A 24,699-nucleotide genomic window follows, 5' to 3' on the forward strand; every position below is an offset into this window, starting at 1 on the left:
ATTAAATATAATATAAAATAATTATTATTGTATCCTATCCTATCTTATCATATCCATCATCTTTAGAATCAAAGATGACTTAAAAATTTTCGCACATAGTTATCATATCCGGGTCACCCGTACTCCGGCTACAAGGGTATGATTTATTCTTTCCCAATTTTTTTTGACCTCGTAGGAGAATGACCATCACTCAAACATCAAGCAGATGCAAGGGCAAATGATACAGAATGATTTAATAGTGTGATAGCAGCCTTGACCCACATCCAAATACTATTATTGTAGCAATCAGGAATTAGTACAGTGGTTTACCTGAATTGAGCCATATGATTGTCCTACTAACAGGAAAACATGCCACAGTAGTTGTGCTACTTTTGGTCTTACAGACATAAAAAAGATAACCTGATTTGCTCTAAACTCAGCTTTGTAACAACCACAGACACTAATATAATGTGCAAATCCTATAATTACAATCATAAACATCAGTCAAGATAACCATTTTCATGAATCAGAATGAGAAAAACAAGAAGTAGCCATAAGCAGGATCAATTGCAGAAGAAACCAATGATTACTTTCATTTCAGCCTAAATCCAACAAAATTATTATAGAAAAACAGAATAGTAACAATAATTAAAAAACACCAATAGTACGAGATGATAAAATAGATCCAATCTTTACCATAAAACAAAGCTTAAAAACTACACAAATCTCAAAATCTTCAAAAATAACAAAAAACCAGATCTCAAAACCTTAACTTCGTGAAAAACCACCTGTTTTTCCCAGTTTTAAACCTCTCCTCAAGCTTCTCCTTGGTAGCCTTACAAGCAGACACTTTCTTGTCCTTGCTCTGAAGACAGTCGACAGCCACCACATCCTTCAAATCCACATCCAGAGTGTAACGCGTGGGCATCACGTGCTGGTAATTGACGAGCTTGAGGAAGCATTTCACACGAGATTTCTTGGCTGTCTTCTTGGAAGAATCCTTGCGGATAACCTTATTTGGGTATTTCTTAATCCCTGCAACCAAACAGTGACCGTAAGGGCGGTCGCGGGTCCCTTCGTCGAAGGATTTGACTATCACTGCCTTGCGACCGGCGTAGCGACCCTGGAGGACGATCACGGCCTTGTTTGGCTTCAGGAACTTCACCATGGCTGCTGCTCCTCTTCGCTGTTATTTTCACTCGATTTTGCTCTCTAAAATGCACCAGCAGCCGAAAATGAAACCCTAGCTCCTTACCTGTATGAAAATTGATGGGCTCCTTTGTTTAGATACTCTTGGGTCTAAACTGGATTGAGCCTTATGATTTGATCTTAGCCGCCCATTTTTGTTAAATTCTTCATTTAACACACACGACGAATCTAGCCGTTGAAAATCCTATCAAAAAAGGTTTAGAATTGAAATAGAATAATTGAAAGTATACCGTCAAGGGTCAAATTATCTTACTAAATTTAAAAATTTATTCAAATTTTAAAAGGGTTTAAGTAAAAATTTAAAGCTCATTGAACGAATTTAGATATAATTTTTAAATTTATTTAAATTTCAAGTAGGATCTTAGACAAAAAAATTAAAATCTGAATTTAACTTAACTTGATCGGAATAAACTATATATAATTAAAATATTATAGCTATATAAATATATATGTGTGAATTTTTATTTTTTATATTTTATTTTAAGAAAAGATTTTTTATTTTTTATTATATAAATTAATTTTAATAAATAGATTTGAAATTTATTTTTTCAATCTGGACTAAGATTGAAAAAATTTTGAGACCCAAAATATTGGGTCTGACCTTACTCATAAATACTTCTAATTAAGAGGCATAAAATCAAAATAAGATTTTATTCAAAAATTGAGGGATACAATTCACATCCTAACATTTTCTTTGTACAACCTAATAATTATATTATAAATTTAACCTTAAATGAAATTATTTAAATATCCATTATTAAATTACTTTTTTGTTTTTCTTTCACCTTTATTCATCTTCTCTTCTCTTATTCTTTTCTTTCATTTTCTTTTTTCTTTCTTCTTCCTAGCAACTTTCACATTATGGTCAAAATTTACAACCAAAATTTGTAAAAGTAATTGTAATATCCTATATATTGTGAAAATGGAAAGTAAATTTGAGAAAAATATCTACAAAAATGAAGATTTCAAATATAAAGATTGAGTAAGCTAATTTTATCCCTAAATTCGCACTTTCTGAAATCACATTTTTGAAACAAACTTTAGTATCAAGAAATTCATTTTCTAAAATATCCATATGTATCTAGATATGAGTTATCGAAAATGAATTTTTAGAAGAATCTTTATAATACTGGATATACATATCCGAGATTGTTTAGTAATTTTTAGGAATTCATTTCCATAAATAACATGTAATATATCATAAATTTATTTTTGGAAATGTAAGCAATTTACCAAAAATTCATTTTCAAAAACTTATGCAATGTATAAAAAATGCATTTTTGGTTTTTGGGAAAAGTATACAACGAACCAAAAATGCATTTTCAAAAGTAATATTTTTTAATTTTTTTATTAACATGCAAAATGATTTGGGAACTACACTAATAGAGTAGAATGAATCACCATAGAATTTGGATACAAAACATTATTGTAGTTTTTCATTTACTACTGAAAAGGTAAGATTATATTTTTAACGAAATATTTAGGAGGCATAAAAGATTATGTTTTTAATATTAGTTTATCTAGATACAAAATGTGAAAATTCAAATTGTTGTGCAGGTGTTTTGTAGTAAAGAAGCATTGATTTCTTAGGTAAGACGAGTAGAAAAAGTTATTGGTTTTATGATTATGATTAAAAACTCTGATTTGAAAGGTCTAGGCAAAAAACCTAGAATAAGATTAGCATGTGAAAGCAATGGAAAATATAAATAGCAAAATAATAAAGCAAAGGTATAAAAAATGCAATGTAAGAGAATGAGAACAAAGAAGTGTAATTGCCCATTTCAATTATATGGCTTTAAATTGGCAAGCGAAGATGAGTGAGGTGTGAAGATAGTCTATAGGTTTTATAATCATTTATTAGCAAAACAATTATAGGGATATTCATTTGCAGGTTGATTATTTGACAAAGAAAAAACAGTGGTGGTTGATATGACAAATATTATAGTTAAACCTAGGAACACATAATGAGAAAATTTTCAGCACTATAAAGATTATGTACAATAAGCATCATAAAAACAATTATGTTGAGAAAGCTAATAGGTCACAAATGTAATAACTCATGAACAAGTTGTCTGATTATAAATACATAGAGTGGCATAAGACTAACAAGCCAAACGATTGTATGAGAGATTTGTTTTAGGTTTATCCTATTGGTATATATTTGTTGCATGCCTTTTCAAGTGTCATGATTATGGATTGCACCTATAAAATGAACAGTTTCCACTTACTTGAGATTGTTGATGTGACTTTCATTGAGATGATATTTTCTATTGCATTTGTGTACATGAAGACCAAGTGCTATGACAACTATAGTTAGACATTATTGACATTAAAAGGTTTGATACTTTATAGTATATATCCTAATGTCATTGTTACTGATAGAGATTTGGCATTGATGAATACAATAGAGGCTATGTTTTCCAATACAACAAATTTTTTTGTGCAGATTGTATATCTCAAGAAACATGCTTGCGAATTGTAATAAGTTTTTTAAATGAAAAGAAAAGTGCGAGCCATTCATGGCAAGTTAGAGTATCCTTGTGTTCTCTTTTATCGATGATGAGTGTAAAAGGCATCTAAGTTCATTGGAGATTGATTACTAGACTTATTTTGATGCAATCAAGTATGTGAAAGAGTAATGGTTAACAAAATATAATGAGTGATTTGTTGCTGGTTGGAAATGTTACAACAAATAGGTATGATTTGATTTGATAAAGTAAAACACTTTGAAATGTTACAACAAATAGTATGGTTTGGTTTTTTTTTTATTAAGATTATTTAGATTTACATAATTCATAACAAGATATTCGTTCTAGTATACCTTTATTAATTCATTTAGGGCTGAGAGTACACATTTAAAATTGAAGAGAAATCTTTGATCATTTCAAGGAGATTTTGAATTATTATAAAGTACAATTAACACCCTTATTGAGTTACAGCATATAGAGATAAAGACTTTATTTAATAGAAGTCTTACGATTGTTGAACATACTTAGAAGTCTTTATTGTTTAAAAAGTTATGAGATTTGGTATCTAAAAGAGCACTGAATATGATATTCATAGAGGTAAAGCAAGCAAATCACATTGAGAATAAAAAACACTATTGTTGTTGTGCTATTAGATGCACATATAGAATACCTTGTGCATACGAAAATATAAAGCACATAAGGGTGAAAAATTCAATTTCTTTATTTGAAATGCATCCTTGTTAGAATAAGTTCGATTTAATAAAAAGCCCAGTGGATGAAATATCTAAAAAGTTGACCATTATATTAAGGTTGAATGAAACATAAATGCTTTAACGATTGTGATGAGTTCAATAATTAACCATAAAAAGAAGTTGTAAAACCTAAGTGTTCTAGCAATAACTGCATTGATTCCACCACTATAGATTGCTAAGACAAAAGGTCATAGAGCTAATGAAGCAAATAAATCTACACAACATGACCTGTCATATTAAAAGATTGTGTTATCTGTATAGGATAGTACATCACTACTAACCACCATGAATTTAGTGAAAATGACAACACAAATTGATAAACTTTTGTTTAACGTTCTTATGATAAACAAAAAATGTAATATTTGTCTAGTTTTCTGGTGTAGTTACATCCATATATACAAACCATCATTGATGTTGAGGTAGATGGATATTGTTGTTTTCATTTTATTAATGGATTATTTGGATTGGGTATAGATGTTTACGTATAAATGCGACAAGATTTAATTGATGAGTTGATTTAATATCGAGGTGAATGTCACATTGTCTGAATCCATAAAGCGTATTAAGGAATTGAAAGAAACCTTATTGTCTTTGGATACTTGTGTCTCATACAAAAAATGAATAACCTTACCTGATATAGGTCATTTGATTACCTGATATACTTGTGTCTCATGATCAGAATATCCTAATATTGGCTACTGGAACAAGCATCGAAAAGTGCTCATAAATCCATACATGCATTTATATTAAACAAACATAAATAATATGTTATATAAAATCAAATAAACAAATATAACTAATTTATAAATCATTAAACTAATGTAATATAGATATTTGAATAAGTGTAATATAACTAGCAATCTGATGAACTTGAGCTCTACTCACTATACCAAACTGCCTTTATAAATACATTAAGCAAGTTGTCCCCCAAACTTATGTATTGGTTATGCTCAAGTCATTTAATAGATATAAGTATGCAACTGATACTTTATCTTCACTTTTGTCGACAAATAATGTGTAACCTAAAAAGATGGCGTAACAAAGCTTTGGTAACACACTCCACATCTCGATCAGAAGTGCTATCAGTAACATTTTTAAAGGTATCCTACAACTATTATAGTTTGACAAATGCACCACGAGGAGTTCTAGTCTTATTGGCTACCATAGCCTTTGATACTCTAAGCAATCTCACTAAAAATGAATTCACCTCATATGTCACCAACTATGAATACGCTGTTGAAAAGATTTAGAGGCCAACACTGTAACTTTACCTTATGGTTGATTACTTTTAAAGTAACTCACTCTTATACCAACAATAATAAATAAAAACTAATTATTAATTTTGTGCACATTAAGTAACAAAAATAAGCATTGGTCCTATTGAATTTTTTACCTGACCATTCTATATTTATGCTACGATATGAGTGCTAAAGCTTTGAAGCAAAGAAACATTCATCGACTTTCTAGGAAATGGCACTAGGGGATGAACAACAAATTATACAGGATAACCATCCCGTTGCTTTGCGGGCTATTCTGTTGAATTAATAATAGGCTTATATGCATGTTTATCAACTTGTCATTTCCTTTCAAAGATAGCCAGATGCTTTCGAATATCACTTGAAACATGTCCCTCATCTCGACTAGTGCTAGTTCCTATCGTTCATGCCATATCTGTTTTTACATATTATACAGTCAACACATTAGCTCTTAAAGCAAATATACAATACTCAATGAGTACATAATCATATATACATAGAAAATGAAATTATTGTGGATTTTTTAAGTTTCTAGATATACGATGTCGATATTTGTAAGGGTTTTCCAAAAATTCATGTTCGGACACTTTTAAGAGTTTTCAGAAATGAATATTCGAAAACTTTTAAAGATTTTGGACATGCATTTTTGAAAACCTTTAAGGGTTTTGAAAATGAATATCTGAAAACTCTTAAAAGATTGCGGAAATGAATGTATGAAAATCTTTTTAATATTTCAAAATTTTCGAAAATACATTTTCAAAATATTAGAAAATTTTTTAAACATTCATTTTTGGAACCTATGAATCACAATGAAAGTTTTTTAAATGCAACACTAATTTTTTTGAAATTTAACACAAAATCAAATGAACTAAACACAAAAACAAACGAATTACTTCTAATTAGTAGCTTTATAACTTAATTTCCCTTGATTTCCTTTGAATTTAGGTTGATTTTTGTTTAGGGTTTGGGTTTGAGGGAAAAGAGAAAGGAAGAGGTGTGAAGGAGAAGGAGAAGGAGGATGGGGTGAGTGATTTGTTTTTTTTTTTTGAAAATTTGAATTTTGAGTGAGAGGTGTAATAAGTAAAAAATGAGATGTTAAAAAGCAACGTGATGTTAAAAGCAAAGGTGTGAATAGAACCCCTTTAAAAATATTTTGTATTAAAAGCAATATGATAATAATATTAAGTATGAGGAAACTCAATATTAAATTTTACCATTATATTTCAATTTTATTAAATTTTCATTAAATTTGTTTGATTTTTGAAAATATTTTAATTTTCTATTTTGGGACAAAAATTACAAAATATCAAATATTTCACACAATATTCTATTAATACAATTGACAATTTTTTCACTGAATTTTCTATGTCATTGATTTTTGAACAAAAAGCAATGAAATTGAAATATTTCAATTTCGCGAGATCTTCTATTAATGTAAATGATAAATTTTTGTCAATTACCTTATTTTATGTTAAAAATCAATAAAATTAAAAATACAATAACAAAATTTAATGAAATTGAAATACAATGATAGAAATCAATATTGATCAATAATACAATTGCTAATTTGAACTTAATCCAAAATATTAGTAACTAGTATTAAAGTAGTGTTCTTTTTTTTTTTTTTTTTGAATGAAATTATGTTGAAGCAAATTGCTTTTCGAAAATAGAGAGAGAGAGAAAAAAGAAGGCTTCTTGAAAAATTTAAAGGTTAGACTCGTCCAATGGCAAACCCAAAACGGGTTACAGAGTTTGGGGTGGCTTTGGGTTACCCGGTTAGGCCAACGAATCCAGATAAGCCCATGAAAGCGAAGTTAGTGCTTTCACTTGTACAAGACCAATCTCTGCATTTCCGAGGTTTCTAGCTAGGGTTTTTTATTTCTCTACTTTCATCTTCATTCTCTCTCTTCATTTTTTTTCTTTTTATTTCCCCAAAAAAGAATAAAATAAAATGACGAAATTCAGGAAGCTTAATCGACCCACGGGTCATCGTATGTCGATGCTCAGGTTCTTCTTTCTCTTCAATATCTCAACTTTTTTCCTTTTTTAATTTATAAATTTGATAGTTTGATTTTTTTCTCCTTTTTTTTTAATTTTAATTGTTTTTCTTTTTTTTAATTGCAGAACAATGGTTTCCCAGTTGGTAAAGCACGAGCGCATTGAAACTACTGTTGCCAAGGTTCGTTCTTTTTTAAGGTTTTTCTGGAGTTTTAATGTTTTTCTTTTATTTATTTGTATTTCCTTTTCTTTTAAGTTTTTTTTTTTTTTTCCTGTTAATAGGTTTCTCCCAATTGAGTCATTAAATCTGGGTTTTATTTATTTTACCTGAATTTATCTGAGTTTATGTCTCTTTTAATGTATATAGGTATTAAACTTTACATGGATCTTACATATTATTTCCTTTTTTTCTTACTTAATCCATTGCAGGCGAAGGAGATTCGACGACTTGCGGATAACATGGTACAGCTTGGGAAAGAGGTATTTGCAACATATTGATTTAATTTTTTTTTTTACTTTTGTAATTGTTATAATCAATTAGAGCTAGTGTTTCTTTAGTTAGGCAACATAGGAAAAATTTTCTTCCTTTCTAATGTTGACATGGATAATGTTTCAGGATGGCAAATGAATGTGGCTCTTTCATTAATTTCTCGGTGGTGTGGCATTTGTCTATTTGTAGCTTGATATTCACTTTGGAAATTTTTTAAGCAAATCAAGTTTTGTTAATTTGGTGCTTTTGTGTGGAAGTAATTGATATTTTTAGAACTTGCATGCAACAGAATTGCAATGATAAAAGCAATGGATTTTAGGTTTAACTCCAATTATGGGTTTTCGTTTAATGTAGAAATTCATTATGGCCCAATGGCTTGAAATTTTTGAACTTTTAACTTGGACTATCTCTAGTCCAGGATAGAACATTTGTTACTAAAGACCTACTTTAATTGACATCTGAGAATTGGACACAGTAGGGTAGAAGTTTGAATGGTTTTGCACATTTTTTCTACATTTGACTGTTGTATCCACTTATAACCATGATCATGGGAAAATTTTAAAACAGCCTGAAATTCTAATATTTGCCTGATGTTGATTTTGAAGTTGCCCTTGGAGGTGAAGGTTATGGTTTAATTATCTGCCTAAGATTCTGTTAAACTCTTTTAGCAGCAAATTTGTATGTGTCATGTTGTAGTTGTTGTCCATATCTAGATTGTTTACATTGGTCAAAGATTCAAGAGAATATGTAGGATAGTGATTGATGATCTTGATCTGGTTTTTGGTCTTTACAGATGTTTAATACGAGAGTAGGCACTTAGAACCTTTCTTGTTTCACAACATCTCTTTATAAGAACCTTTCTTGTTTCACAAGACATCTCTTTATAAGGCATCTGAAAATGGTGTAATGGTCATCAGAGGTTGTGATTGTTAAGTATCTGAAGATGAGTCTATAGTATCATTGATAAATCAATGAAAAGCTCTTGGATGCTTTCATTTTTTGGTGGTTAAAAATGCAACAAAATGGCCAAATCTATTTACAAATTAATGCATGTATTTTGCTGACTCCTATTATTAAACTGGGGCTGGAGACTTAATTTCTTTTTTTGCATTATAAACTCTGTTGTTATGTTGTGGTATTGTTTCTTTTGATTAAATCTGATTTTTCAACATTGCCTTATTCCATTTCTGAATTCTTTAAGGGTTCACTTTCTGCTGCAAGGCATGCTGCTGCTTTTGTGCGAGGGGATGATGTCATTCACAAGCTATTTACTGAACTGGCATATCGATACAAGTGAATACTCTACGTTTTTCTTTCTTTGTTATTTATTGTTATGTCATATTGATTCAATCCTATGTGTTACAGAGATAGAGCAGGTGGATATACAAGACTGCTTCGAACTCGCATTCGAGTTGGTGATGCTGCACCAATGGCCTATATAGAGTAAGGCTATTTATTTTGCTAATTGCAAGTTGCTTGTTCAAACATTAACTGATTAACTGAATTAGAAAGGTTAATTCAGTTGGTAGTCAAATTAATTGAAATATTAGGGCTTGTAGGACTTAATGCACTTTAGCCCAATTTTCTTAGTTTCATTTTGTTCTATGCCGAGGCAAAGTAAATAATTATGGAAACCCCGTAAGAACAGAAGCTTAAAAACATTGAAATGTTCACCATACATAAAAACATTAAAATGTCTCAACAAATGTAAATGAAAATACACTAGGAGCATTTTTTAATTATAAATTTTACTTTTTTTTAAGATAAGGTGTATTTGGTTGGCTTGTATTGTATTCACATATTGAGCTTAGATCCTATATACATCATGGGCTTCAACCCTGAAAGATGCCTATATTAATTCATATCACTATTAAAATATTTCAAATGTCAAAACCAAAACTGACTGAATTAGTTTAAGTAACCAAGCTCACTTTTGAATTTAACCGAGTAACTGAATTAACTGAACTGTTTTAACTGAATTTCTTCAATTAATTTGGTTAATCCGGTTTTAACTGAATATTGCTAACCCAATGATTGAATATCTACTCTCGGTGGATCATGCACCTTAAGATTTGTGATTTTTGAGTTCAAAATATATTTGGCAATGTAGACTAATGTCTGGTGTCAGACATCTAAGATCAGATGCGCTCTGCATCTACATGAGCAGATGTTTTGCTTCTCTTTTTTATTTTGAGAATACTGAACAAATGTTTAGCTGTGCTACTGAAGGGTTGATAAAATTTGCATGTTCACAAAACAAAGACACGGAGCATACATTTTGATGATTTGCTTGCACATTTGAACAGGTTTATTGACAGAGAAAATGAGCTTAGACAGTCAAAGCCACCAACTCCTCAGCCACCGCAGAGACCTCCCCTTGATCCTTGGACAAGATCCCGTCTTAGTAGGCAGTTTGCACCCCCTAAAGAGGAGAAAAGCTCTGAATCTGAGATATAAATCATGAGCCCTTTTTCTCAGTGTTCTATCAATTTTTCAGATACAGCATTTGTGGATTATCCTGATGCAGCAGAAATAAGCATGCTGGGCAGAGTATATGTCAATATGGCATCCCATGTCTTACCTGCGTCTTGGGGGAAGGTCCTGTAAGCATGGAATAAAGTATTACTTTTGTTTTTTTAATAATTATGTGAAATGATTTTAAATGTTGTTAAAATTGAATGCATTCTCGGGTTTAGTATCAACCCTTACAGTTCAGTGCGATGAGTTCTGGCAGTTTGTTAATCCGTAGTAAAACATGTCAAGGCAACTCCTTGTTTTTATGCTATAATTGTTTCTGGATACTTTGGTGCAGGAAAATATGATCCTGCCCTGGTGTCGGACTAGTGACCCTCTTTTCGTTGTGTTTTGAGGTCTTTGCTTGGTCTGAAATTCTAAGTTTTGGCCTCATCCATTTCTTCAGCCTGCGTCTGGCGACATTGGCTTTAGTTAGACTGATGAAGTGAGAATTGCATCAGAATTGCGTCCGAATATTTGGCTCTATGGTTGGTGTTTATTGTATTCTTTTTCAAAGTGCCGAGCTGGAAATTTACCAGCACTCAAAAATTTAAAAAGAAAAAAAAAGATAAAATGAGAGTCAGGGATCAGTGTTGTTGAATGCAAAAGGCTGCTATGTTGGTTCTTTTCTTTTGGATTTTGGACGGGATTACTGACACCCAAGCAAGAGATGCAGCCTGACTCAGGCGCTTGTCTCCAACCACTTGAGGAAATCTAAATTGGGAAGCAAGCAATTTAACATTTTTCCATGCAAAAAGAAAAGGGAGTGGCAACAGAGCAACATGTCGGCGGTGACTTAAGATATAACAAGTGAGGAAATTCATCACTTACCCAAACAAATTAAGTTCCAGATCCTACTCTTCCAAAGCATTCATGTTGTTATTCCAGAACTGTGAATTAGGTGTCAGAGGGCTCCCCCTCTCACTAAACAAGGCAACAACCTTTGAATTTTCCAACAAGATTAATGAAAACAAAACAGAAAGAAAATGTCATAAAACTGCTGCAAAAAAGAAATCTGAACAAAAATGGTCATGTCTTGTGACTTGGGAGGTAAATAATTAAAAGTGAACTTTACTATTTTTACAGTTTGGATTTACAGTCATTAGTTTTTTCTTAATATCTAAACTCTTAATCCAAATCCCCTTCTATCATCAACCAAACTAGTTATTTTCATTAACCTAATCTGTCAACTACTCTTCAAACATGACAAATTATTTCTTTAAATCAGTTTTTTTTTTTTACTGGATCGATAACATAATTTGCCAAAGATCATTTCAGCATTGATTACTTTAGTTAGTGGCCCAACCAAAACGTTAATATCCTAATTTAATCTCATTTGGAGACAAATCAAGTTTTACATAGTTAACAACTATAGGCTTTGATATAATTAAGAATAACGTATGTATGTTCGATGATCACACGTCTTGAATTTAAATCTTAACATGTATAAATAAAATAAATTATAACATGAAAGAGAGTTCTTTCTTGATGTCTAAATTAATATATACACATCATATATATTTAATTGAAAACCATTCCAATATTGAAAGTGAAATTATAAATTCATTATTAATGAACCTTGGAAATGTAAAAATTAGTGTCTTTTAAGTTGTTAAAAAGATCAACATTGGAAACAAAGTTGCCAATTCTCTATGGGGAATTCTTAAGGCACTCCTTAAAGCAATGCACTGATATATTTTTTTCCCCTAGAGTTTTTAAAGAAAAAAAGGAAAAAAAAAAAAGAGAGAGAAAGCAAAGGAGGATAATTTCTTGTGGTAATGGAACTGATATAGATATATTTAAGAAGTGCATGATGGGTGCAAGTCGTTCTGGTGGAGCCCCACAGACCAAATTGGTAAAAACTAAAATATTAGTAAATAAATAAATAAGAGAATTATGTGATACACATATAAAAATTTAAAAAAAAAAAGTTGGTAAGAAATCAAAACTAAAATGAGTGTTGAAAACTGAAGTAAATAATAGAAAAATTCAGATAGAAGTTACTCTAGTCTATAATAGAAAAATGCTTCTGATGTTACTCATGTGCAGTTTTTGCTTCTCAAATTTCTGAATTTTTTTTTCTTTTTTGTAATGCTCTTATGCCAGATGCTTTCCCCCATAGACTAGCAGCTAATTGCCTTTTTTTCCTCTCCTTTTATTTATTTATTTTCTATTTTTCCATTTTTTGTGTATCATCAGATGCTGCATGCATGCCCCAGCTGCTAACAGCTTAAAAATGAGAGGAGTTATGGGAAACTTACCTCGTTCTGTCGAGACTAGACACCGATTATCCGCATCAATGTGAGGTCCTTCTTTCATTGCCATCTTTCTAATTGTTGTTTAAATTTAAATCAAAATGGTTGTCAGTCAGTGCTTAGAATTTACAGTTTCAGCATCGAGTTTTCTTTATTAGTTTTTTCAATATTTTTTGGAGGAATTCATCACCGAATTTGTCCTGCGAACCCTTTTTTTATTACAATGCTGTAGTACTATAGCTTATATTGTGATTTCAGTGGACTGATTAAGCAAACAGCCTTGAGTTTGATATGATTCATCAATCTTAGCTTCTCCTTAGGTTCCTCGGATCTTTCTTAGCACCTGAACTGGAAACTGTTTGATCTACAAATCTTAGCTTTTTATCGTTAATCTCAGTTTCTAAGGAATTATACAAGTTTTTTTTCTTTTTTTTTTTTTCAAATGAGACCGTAGTTTGCAAACAAAGAAAAAGAATGCAGGTTTTGAAATTTGAAGTTGAACCTAATGAATATCAATTTTTAAGATGATTGCATGACCGGCTGAGTTAATTCAATTACACAATTATCTTTGCTCTTAATGCTTAGTAGTAAAACAAGCAGCTTATTTGTCTAGAGCTCTGAACTTCTGTTTCCAATGATTGACCAACCGCATGCCGCTGCCTTTAACCGTGTGGTTTTCATCTTGATGACAAACCAATTTTGGTCAAAAAAGATTCCTACTGAGGTACAAATGTCAAAATCACTGCTAATATTTACATTGCAGCAGAGGCCTCTAAGAGTTTGCTTCTGCTTTGTAACATATTGATATGTGAACTTAGATTGTTTCTTTAGTTGCAAGTCAGGTTTTAAATATAAATCTTTCCAGTTTTTCTGTTATTTTTATTCATGTTGAGTTTGTTGAAGACCGACCTTTAAGAGATTTAATTAATTTTGGCTCAATGAAGGAAGACTGTATTCTTCTCAACTAGAATGTTTTTTCATTGCCTTGAAACTTCAAATTAATTAAAAAAATGTGTATATGGATTTTAATCGCAACATAAAAATGATATGAAAATTTTTTTTTTAAAATTTTAGTAAAAATAGTATATGGGTTTGGAAAAAATAAAAAAAAAACGTATTTCATAATTTAAAGTCTGAACATGAATATTAAGACTATAATTTTTGTATTTTACATATGATTGACATAAAAAAAAATATAATATAGATACATAAATTGCCAAATCTAGAATAATTAATTAGTGGTTTGATTATAAAAAATGCAGGTGGCTTAATTGTTTGTATTCATTCTTATTCAACGTATGAATTCGACTCTCTACTCTGGCATTTGGATGGCTTAAGGTATGACAATAAATCGAACTAATTAGCTTGCTCAAGTTCGTGTCCCCCATTAGCACGTTTAATAGGCTTCAGATCAAATTATGAGTCCAAATTGACTTAAAGAGAGCAATTCATGAAATTTTGTCCCTCTAGCTAGACTTTTTTTTTTCGAGATTATCAGTACTTGTACTTTGATAACGAGAATTAAGAGTTTAGCATTCTATCAACAGATCATAGACTGTTGACTAATCCTTTCTTAATTCATCAAAAAGGGTAGGTAATCTTTTTTTCACACTCTGAGGGAGTACTATGACTAGAACCTAATATGTTTAGTGGCTTTAATTGACTGGTGTTTCCTTTTGGTTGGATATTTTGGACTCAATATATTGGGACATGGTATGCTTTTAGGATGGTGATCAGGGACATTTTGTCTAACAATTGAAAGATAAAAATTCAATTACTTCAATACCTCGCGTCTAAAAGATTGAAAATAAAAGCCACCAACTGAAGATTTCTATCCACCACATATGATCAATATGCACTGACAGCATCCCTCATTGATTTATGCTGATTATATCCAATAACTTACACAATTAGATGGCCAGATCTTATTTTATTTTAGCTTAATTTTTGTGCAAAAATCTGAAAAATAAGACTTCTACAGATTATTTTGGGAAGATACTTTGAACCTATGTTTTACAGGGGTAGAACAAGTGCATACACCAAACAAAGGGTTGAACCTATGTTTTCATTCTTTACTAGTTATTTCTTTGCCTTTTTTTTTCTTATATTTCCTTTACAGCATCTTTTTTTTTTTTTTTTTTTTCTCAATTACTCTCATTGCAGCGAGGCCATATATAAAAGGAGGTTAAATAAAAATAAAGTAAAAGGTGTTGAGAAGCCATTCCACATCCCAATCCAAGTTCGGAACTCATGCTGCAAATATACTCTGCTGAAACTTGTCTTGGCTGTTATTGTATGTGGCTAACGCTTTTGTACTCTCAAGAGGTCTATAACAATGACCATCTATCAGGCACAAAATCTCGGCATGTATCCTCTTGCTTTAACAGTATATGGGTTCACAGTAGCTAAGTAAATTGTGAAGGCATTTTAGCATATATTCGAAACATGACATTAAGGGAATCAAATAGTGAACCAATGATTAATGAAAGGTATACTCCATGCAGGCGAAATTTTATGAACAGGTGGATATGGGGAGAAGCAGATTTTCCATATGTATCAGATGTTGATACCAACTGGAATGATGCCATGAAAGCTATAGAGAAGATGGGCGAACAGAATGGCTACTAGGGAATTGGACTTTTGAACTTCAATACTACTGAAGTCACTCATTGGAAGCTGTTAGAAGATGTGTTTAGGACTGCTAATGTGAATTCATTGAATGTTTCATGTTGTTCCTGTTTTTCTGGTGTTGGTTATTTTTTTTGTTATTCATGCTGGTGGTCATGGCTTAATCTTAGGATTATGATTTTAGTGGGTAGTTATTAATTAGACTTTAAATTGTAATGTTTCAATGTTAAGAAAAGCAACTGTGAGTAAAGTTTTCTTTGCTTCAAAATAACAACATTTGGTATCAGAGCCTTCTTCTTAAGGGATCTGTGTGTGAAATTCACGTGTCATGGAAGCTAAAGCCAGTTTCTCCGCAATTGCTCCGGCGGTGTTCGACGGAGATAACTACCAGATTTGGGCAGTACGTATGGAGACATACTTGGAAGCTTTAGATCTTTGGGAAGCAGTGGAAGAAGACTATGAAATTCCTGCACTTCCAAACAATCCCACCATGGCACAGATTAAAGCACAGAAAGAAAAGAAGACAAAGAAATCAAAGGCAAAGGCCTGCTTGTTTGCTGCAGTCTCATCCATCATCTTCACTCGTATCATGTCTCTGAAGTCAGCAAAAGAGATATGGGATTATCTCAAGAATGAATATGAATGAGATGAAAGAATTAAAGGGATGCAAGTCCTTAACTTGATTAGAGAATTTGAACTTCAAAGAATGAAGGACTCCGAGACGATCAAAGATTACTCCGATAAGCTTCTATCGCAAACAAAGTAAGGCTTCTTGGATCTGAATTTACTGACTCAAGAATTGTAAAAAAAATTCTTGTTACAGTTTCTAAAAAATATGAAGCAACCATCACTGCCTTGGAGAATACAAAGGATCTATCAAAAATTTCCTTAATAGAATTGCTTAATGCTTTGCAAGCACAAGAACAAAGAAGATTGATGAGGGAAGATACAACAATTGAAGGAGCTTTGGCAGTCAAGCATCAAAATGTGGCCAAAAGCAAAAGAAAGAAGAAAAAGGATTTTAAAGGAAATGGGCCAAGTACTGCATCAGCCAATGCAAAAGAAAAGAATGAAAATCAGAAGAAATCCTATTCACCTTGCCAACATTGTGGAAAGAAGGGTCATCCTTCATTTAGATGCTGGAGAAGACCTGATGCTAAATGCACTAAATGTAATCAGATGGGGCATGAAGCTGTTATCTGCAAAAACAAAATTTTGCAACATGGTGAAGATGCAAAGACTGCTGATCAAGAGGAGGAAGATCACCTGTTTGTAGCTACATGTTTCTCCGACATCGAATCAAGTGAGAGTTGGCTTATAGATAGTGGTTGTACTAACTACATGACACATGACAAGGATCTATTCAGGGAACTAAGCAACGCAAACTCATCGAAAGTTCGAGTTGGTAATGGCAAGTACATAACTGTGAAGGGAAAAAGAACAGTTACAATTTCAACTTGTTCAGGTACAAAGTTCATTTCTGATGTATTATATGTCCTTGAAATTGATCAAAACTTGTTAAGTGTTGGACAACTAATTGAAAAGGGTTATAAAGTTGTGTTCGAAGATAAAAGTTGCTTGATTAAAGATGCAGTTGGCCAAGATATTTTTAAAGTAAAAATGAAAGGGAAAAGCTTTGCTCTAAATCTATTGGAGGAGGAGCAAACTGCTTTCCCAATCAAAGAAAATATCACTGAAGTATGGCACAAGAGGCTCGGGCACTATCATCATCAGGGGCTGCTGCAGATGAAATCCGAGAATATGGTAAATGATTTTCCAGAACTTGATGATCATATTCCAAACTACAAAGCATGTCAGTTTGGAAAGCAAAGTAGGAAACCATTTCCCAAGGCAACATGGAGAGCATCAAAGAAGTTACAATTAATTCATACTGATATTGCAGGCCCACAAAGAACGCCTTCTTTGAAAGGTAGTTTTTATTATATTGCATTCATTGATGATTTCACCCGTATGTGTTGGATCTTTTTTTTAAAGTACAAGTCAGAGGTGGCTCAAGTCTTCTGGAACTTTAAAGCCAGAGTTGAGAACGAGAGTGGCTGCAGAATTCAAACTCTTAGATCAGACAATGGCAAAGAGTACACTTCTGAAGCATTCACTCATTTTTGTGAAGAGGCAGGCATCCAACATCAATTAACTGCTCCATACACTCCACAACAAAATGGAGTAAGTTAGAGACGGAATAGATTCATATTGGAGATGACACAATGTATGCTACATGAGAAGAACCTGCCAAAGCAATTTTGGGCTGAAGTAGCAAATACTGCTGTTTTTTTGCAAAACAGGCTTCCCACAAGAGTAGTGAAGGATCAAACACCCTTTGAGGCATGGTATGGTTATAAACCATCTCTGAATTTCCTTAAAATATTTGGATGTTTGTGCTTCACTTATGTTCCACAGACCAAGAAAGATAAATTAGATAAAAGAGCACTTCCAGGCATCTTTATTGGCTACAGCTCAATTGCAAAAGCTTATAAAGTTTTCCAGCCACAAACTGAAAAAATTATTATAAGCAGGGATGTGCACTTTATGGAAGATGAAGAGTGGAACTGGGATGATGCAAAAAAGATGGATCCAACCTTAAAAGAGCACAAGCTCAAGTTTCCTAGCATTGGAGATCGGGAGAATAAAATGGTGGATGACAGTCCTATCAGAGGAATAAGACTACTTTCTGATGTTTATCAAAGATGCAATATTGCTGTGTGTGAACCTACAAATTATGAAGAGGCCAAGACAGATCAAAATTGGATTACTGCAATGAAGGAGGAGCTATTCATGATTGAAAGGAATGAAACATGGGAGTTGGTTGATCGACCCCAAAACAGAAAAGTAATTGGAGTCAAATGGGTGTACAGAACCAAGCTTAATGCTGATGGCTCAATCAACAAGTATAAAGCTAGACTCGTGGTCAAAGGATATGCTCAAATACTCGGTGTGGACTACTCAGATACCTTCGCACCAGTTGCTAGACTCGACACCATCAGGCTCTTACTCGCCGTTGCAGCACAAATGAATTGGAAAGTGCACCAATTAGATGTCAAGTCAGCATTCTTGAATGGTTTTCTGCAGGAGGAGATTTATGTAGAACAACCAGAAGGCTATGTTAAGGAAGGAGAAGAAGACAAGGTTTATTTTCTTAAAAAGGCACTTTACGGATTGAAGCAAGCTCCAAGAACTTGGTACAGCAGGATTGATGAACATTTACAGAACTTGGGATTTGTCAAAAGCTTATCTGAATCAACATTATATGTCAAGGACAATAGAGCTGACATTCTTATCATCTCACTATATGTGGATGACTTACTTGTGACAGGAAACAACATAATTATTGTGGAGAAGTTTAAGTAAGAGATGATGGAGTTTTTTGAAATGACAGATCTTGGATTAATGACCTTTTTTCTTGGAATGGAACTCAAACAGAATGAACATGAAGTCTTCATCTATCAGAAAAAATATGCCAAGGAGATTCTGAAGAAGTTTAAACTCGAAGAATGTAAAGAAATGAGGACACCAATGAACTCAAAAGAAAAGCTCTGTAAAGAAGATGGAACAGAAAAGATTGATCAGGTATATTTCAGAAGCCTGATTGGTTGCTTAATGTTTCTCACAGCAACTCGGCTTGACATTTTGAATGCTGTAAGCATTTTGTCTCAGTTTATGCATTGTGCAAGTGAATGGCATCTCAAGGCTGCAAAGAGGGTGCTTAGATATGTGAAAGGCACAAGTGATTTTGGCATTAAATATACAAAGAGCAAAGAGTTCAAACTGGTTGGTTTCTCAGACAGTGATTGGGGAGGTTCCATTGATGATATGAAGAGCACTTCAGGCTATTGTTTCACACTTGGTTTTGGTGTTTTCTCATGGAGCTCAAAAAAACAAGAAATTGTAGCTCAATCCACAGCTGAAGCAGAGTTTATTACTGCAACAGCTGCTGTTAATCAAGCTTTGTGGCTAAGGAAGATTTTAATCGATCTTAACTTAGAGCAGGAGGAAAGCATGAAGATTCTTGTTGACAATCAAGCTGCCATTGCTATCTCTCAAAATCCTGTGTTTCACGGGAAAACTAAACATTTTAATATTAAATTATTCTTCTTAAGGGAAGTACAAAAAGATGGAGCTGTTGTTCTTGTCTACTGCAAAACAGAAGATCAGGTTGCAGACGTTTTTACCAAGCCACTGCCAGTTAGCAAGTTTGAATTTCTGAGGACAAAACTTGGTGTTTGCAGCTCCTAAAGCAAGGAGGAGTGTTAGAAGATGTGTTTAGGACTGCTAATGTGAATTCATTGAATGTTTCATGTTGTTCCTGTTTTTCTGGTGTTGGTTATTTTTTTGTTATTCATGCTGGTGGTCATGGCCTAATCTTAGGATTATGATTTTAGTGGGTAGTTATTAATTAGACTTTAAATTGTAATGTTTCTGATGTTAAGAAAAGCAACTGTGAGTAAAGTTTTCTTTGCTTCAAAATAACAACAGAAGCACCTAATACCGATGCCAAACACATTGTTCTGCGCCTGAACTATGCTGACATGATTGTAACTTGGGATCCTTGCATCCAGAATGGATTGATGAGGAGCAAGAACCAGACGTCCCGGTTTGCCCATCTCTACCTAAGCTTGAAGTCCCTGGAAAACGTCTTGATCTGATTGCTGTCAAGCTTCCTTGCAGAAATCAGGGGAATTGGTCAAGGGATGTTGCTCGGCTGCATTTGCAGCTGGCAGCTGCTAGTCTTGCAACTTCTACCAAGGGCTTTTATCCGGTTCATGTGCGTTTTGTTTCAAAGTGCTTTCCCATTCCAAACATGTTCACTTGCAAAGAACTTGTAGCACGTGAAAAGATTGTCTGGTTGTACAAACCAGACTTGAATGTGTTGAGAGAAAAGCTCCAGTTTCCAGCAGGATCTTTTGAACTTGCACTTCGTATCGGGGTCAAAGGTCAGTTCTAATCCAGTTTTTAGGTTAGCACTATCTCTGAATTTAGAGATTCTTTATGTTTCATCACTAGTAGTTATAAAAGCTATTACATTATGTTAAATACAGAGTTATTCTGGGAATCCATCTCTAGAAGCATATGCTACAGTTCTCCATTCAGCTCATGTATATGTATGTGGAGCTATAGCTGCTGCTCAAAGCATCCGCATGTCTGGCTCAAACCGAGACCTTGTGATACTTGTAGATGAGACAATCAGTGTTTATCACAGGAGTGGACTTGAGGCAGCTGGATGGAAAGTCAGGACTATTCAAAGGATCAGGAATCCAAAAGCAGAAAACGATGCTTACAACGAATGGAACTACAGCAAGTTCCGCTTATGGCAGCTGACAGATTATGACAAAATCATATTCATTGATACAGATCTGCTTATACTTCGAAACATTGATTTCCTATTCTGGATGCCCGAAATATCAGCTACAGGAAATAATGGCACACTCTTTTACTCCGGTGTCATGGTCATTGAGCCTTCAAATTGCACCTTCCAGCTTTTGATGGAACACATTGATGTGTTTGAATCTTATAATGGTGGGGATCAGGGATACTTAAACGAGATTTTCACATGGGGGTACCGGATTTCACGACGCATGAATTTTCTGAAGCATTTTTGGATTGGTGATGAGGAAGTGGTTAAGCAAAAGAAAACTCCCCTTTTCGGTGCTGAACCACCTATTCTTTATGTACTTCACTACCTAGGTAAAAAGCCATGGTTGTGCTTCAAGGATTATGATTGCAATTGGAATGTAGATATAATGCTAGAGTTTGCTAGTGAAGTTGCCGTGAAAGATGGTGGAAAGTCCATGATGCAATGCCTAAGCAATTACACTAGTTCTGCATGTTAAGGTCAAAGCAAAAGGCACAATTAGAGTTTGAGAGAAGGCAAGCTGAAAAGGCAAATTTCAGTGATGGTCACTGGAGAATCAAAGTTCAGGACAAGCGCTTAAAGAAGTGTATCGACAATTTATGTTCCTGGAAGAGTATGCTAAAACTCTGGGGTGAGACTAACTGGACTAATGATGAATTTTTTGTTCCAACACCTCCTGCAATCAACACTGCATCTCTCTCAGGCATGACGTGTAAGTACCAACTCCTCATGCCTTCTTTATGTAAAATGACACAGAGTTATCTCATATATGGCTCATTTAGTCATTTTCAGAAGATTGCAAATCCTGATCATTTGGTTAATGGAGAAAGTAACACACAAATCAAACCTCCAATGGAAAATGAGAAATAGTTCTAAAATACAAGAAGTGTTTTTCAATGCAATCAATGACAATTCAAACAACAATCTTGGCATGAACGTGAAGCAACTAAAACCGTAGAAGTATTCAAAACCATCGGATTAGGCACGAGGCTGCAGTCAACACACTTCAAGTAGCATCTATATATAATATGCACACTTTCTCACATTCCATTTATGGCTTCTATTAAGACCAATTATTTTCCCTATTTTCCTCTGCCACCACCCCATGATCCTCCATTTCCTCCAAAAGTACTTCCACCACCTCCTTCCCCTCCAAAGCTGACGCCTCCTTATAAACCCCCAACTCCTCCAAAAGTGGCACCACCAACTCCAAGCCATCCCAATGTTGCACCACCCCATACTATTCCAACCCCTCCCAAGGTGCAATCACCTCCTCCTAATTCCCCATTTTCCCCCAAAGTACCATCGTCTCCTCCAAAAGTACCTCCTCCGGCACCACATTATCCTACACCACCACAACCTCATCCAGTGCCAGCACCACCACATCATCCATTCTATCCATTACCACCTGCAGCAAAACCACCTCTCTCTCCTATTGTGGCACCACCACCTCCTCACTCTATTTCTCCACCATCACCACCTCAAGTAATTCCACCTCCATCACCAGCATCCGGACATCATTCAAATGTAATAGTCGTTGTCTTTGTTTCACTCGGCGGTCTGTTCTTTCTTGCATTCCTCTCGGTTGCTCTATGCTGCTTCATCAAGAAGAGAAAGAAGAAAATGGTTCAGAAAACAGAAATAGTAAGCATAGATGAACATGTGAAAATCCAGGAAACCATTGTACCAGGCCGTCATGGTGAACAAAACGAGGTATTACTCATAGAAGAGGATCTTCATATTGAAGAAGAAATCAAGAAAAGCAAAAAGTTTAGTGAAGGAATGTCACATTCACATCTTAAATCTTCACAAGAAATTTCCCACCGTCAACCTTCCGATATGGATAGGGCGGCAGCACAGCCTCCTGGCCCCGCTCATCATCACCATCTTAAGTTATGAAAGTGGATGGCATCAGCACCAAACAAAGAGCTCGCTTGTCATGCTACTTAATAATAATCCTGCTATGTTTAAGGCATGGAATGGAATATTTTTATTGAATTCCCCATATTTGTTAAAAGTGTTTTGATCGAATAAATTAAAAAACTAGTAATATATACTTCCTTTTCTGAATCAATTATATCAAATTAAAAAAGATTGATGAAGTTAACTGATAACTGATGAATTAATCATAGGTTTTTCAAAATTGAAAATATACAAGCATAATAGTTTTCCAACTAGGATGAAAACAAATAAAAAGAACATTAGCTAAACCAATTATAACAATATAAAATCAAAGGATCACCACTTTGTTATTAATATTATTTTTAAACAAGTATACTATTTTACTATAATCATCCTCGCTTTGCATGGTACAATTACAAAATGAGCATTTGATTCAACTATTGTTAAAACACATAGAAGAGTTAGGTTTAAATTTATTTAAATTAAAAAATTCTTAAACTTTTGTAAAAAATCATGAAATTATTATTTAACTAGTTTTAAACCCATATTATGCTTAGGCAAACAAATCGATTATATATATATATATTTACATACACTGCTATTTAAAAAATAAAGGATTATTTATTAAAAAACAAAATTTTTATTTTAAAAAATAGTATATTTATAAATTTGATAAGAAATTGTATTTTCATAATAATATATAATGTTAGAAATCTCATTTTGTAATATGGGTGGTATATATATATGTATATATATGTATGTATGTATGTATCTGACGAGGAATAAACTTATACCAATATAAAACTTTTTAGTTTTATATTTTTTTTAAACATTGATTCTAATAAATTCAAGAGATGAGGTGGTAAACGGAATGTCACTTATATAGTCAGAGAAAATAAAAAGAAAAACAATAAGTTATGAAAAAAATCAAAATTTTACAAACATTTTAACAAAACAATTTAAAAAAATATTATAAATGCAAAGAATATCAAAAGGAAAAAATTTATATAAATATAAGGCAATCAAAAGTCTAAAAAATAATAAATTAAATGATTGCATTTTATGTAATAAAGTTAAGAGATTTAAGTTTTATGTAACCAAACACTACACAATTCATTTATTAAAAAAATTATTTTTATTATTTTATTTCATAAGGTAGAAATAAATTTAATAAAAAAGATTTTAGTAAATCAATTGCACTTAAATTAAAAATTGTAAAAATGAGAAAAACTCGTTATTCAAATTCACATAATTATCATCAGACAATCATATAGATATAATATGAATGTGTAATAAAAGAGTTCCTAATGAAAACTTTTAGAAATATTTATTAAAATATCATTTTTACCCCAATATTTATTTATTTCTATTTCTATTTTAATTTATTTATATGAAAAATAGAAATTTAGTGAAACTCAATAAAATGATGAGTAAATATTAAATAATAAAAAATATTATTATTTCTTCATCTTTCACAAAATATTTATTTTCTAATAACAAGCTATATTAAACATATAAAAAAGAGATAATATTTTAATTATAACTCGTTATTTAAATATAACATGTTTGGTAAAGTCTTTAAAGCAAATAAAAAAATAATATTTTTGAGTGTTACGTTATTTAATATCAATTCAAAACTTCTCATACTCAACTTTTTTATTTTTATTCTTTTTTGTTATTAAAATAATGATAAAATCAACTATAAAAAAAATCATGAGTTATTTGCATGAGTAATATCTATTGTTTAAGTTTCTTTTTTTAATATATTTATTTGAATCAACGTTAATTATTTATTTTATTTTTTAAAAATATAAATAATATTAATCATAAATTATTATGAGAATAGAACTTTTAATTTTAGCATTACAAAGTTTACAACA

General features: G+C 32.5%; 3 protein-coding genes and 1 pseudogene across 3 annotated transcripts; 3 read left to right on the plus strand and 1 right to left on the minus strand.

The window, feature by feature from the left end:
* Window positions 1–218: 218 nt before the first annotated feature.
* LOC111316810 (large ribosomal subunit protein eL27x-like) lies at window positions 219–1,246 on the minus strand. The gene is made up of 2 exons (XM_022918964.2): window positions 768–1,246; window positions 219–458 (listed from the first exon to the last, which is right to left on the minus strand). Exons 1-2 carry the CDS (start codon window positions 1,145–1,147, stop codon window positions 440–442), a joined length of 399 nt encoding a protein of 132 aa, XP_022774699.1. The 5' UTR covers window positions 1,148–1,246; the 3' UTR covers window positions 219–439.
* A 6,248-nt stretch (window positions 1,247–7,494) lies between these two features.
* LOC111316811 (uncharacterized) lies at window positions 7,495–10,867 on the plus strand. Its single transcript, XM_022918965.2, has 6 exons — window positions 7,495–7,671; window positions 7,789–7,843; window positions 8,092–8,142; window positions 9,354–9,445; window positions 9,518–9,595; window positions 10,459–10,867. The coding sequence occupies exons 1-6, from the start codon at window positions 7,616–7,618 to the stop codon at window positions 10,607–10,609; spliced, it is 483 nt and encodes a 160-aa protein (XP_022774700.1). The 5' UTR covers window positions 7,495–7,615; the 3' UTR covers window positions 10,610–10,867.
* A 2,035-nt stretch (window positions 10,868–12,902) lies between these two features.
* Window positions 12,903–21,787, plus strand: LOC111316042 (UDP-glucuronate:xylan alpha-glucuronosyltransferase 1-like; annotated as a pseudogene).
* LOC111316349 (uncharacterized) lies at window positions 20,782–22,971 on the plus strand. Its single transcript, XM_022918332.2, has one exon. The coding sequence runs from the start codon at window positions 21,971–21,973 to the stop codon at window positions 22,814–22,816; it is 846 nt and encodes a 281-aa protein (XP_022774067.2). The 5' UTR covers window positions 20,782–21,970; the 3' UTR covers window positions 22,817–22,971.
* The last annotated feature ends 1,728 nt before the right edge of the window (window positions 22,972–24,699 follow it).

The sequence above is a fragment of the Durio zibethinus genome, chromosome 24 (assembly GCF_047325235.1).
Source record: "Durio zibethinus cultivar Kanyao isolate XHJ-2024 chromosome 24, ASM4732523v1, whole genome shotgun sequence".
NCBI classification, from domain to species: Eukaryota; Viridiplantae; Streptophyta; class Magnoliopsida; order Malvales; family Malvaceae; genus Durio; species Durio zibethinus.

Bases quoted from the DNA above. Each gene is read 5' to 3' on its own strand.
- LOC111316811 (XM_022918965.2), top strand. From the start codon at position 7,616: ATGACGAAATTCAGGAAGCTTAATCGACCCACGGGTCATCGTATGTCG. The intron at 8,143-9,353 runs GTATTTGCAACA...GAATTCTTTAAG, and splicing joins TGGTACAGCTTGGGAAAGAG to GGTTCACTTTCTGCTGCAAG. The intron at 9,596-10,458 runs GTAAGGCTATTT...ACATTTGAACAG, and splicing joins GCACCAATGGCCTATATAGA to GTTTATTGACAGAGAAAATG.
- LOC111316810 (XM_022918964.2), bottom strand. From the start codon at position 1,147: ATGGTGAAGTTCCTGAAGCCAAACAAGGCCGTGATCGTCCTCCAGGGT.
- LOC111316349 (XM_022918332.2), top strand. From the start codon at position 21,971: ATGGCTTCTATTAAGACCAATTATTTTCCCTATTTTCCTCTGCCACCA.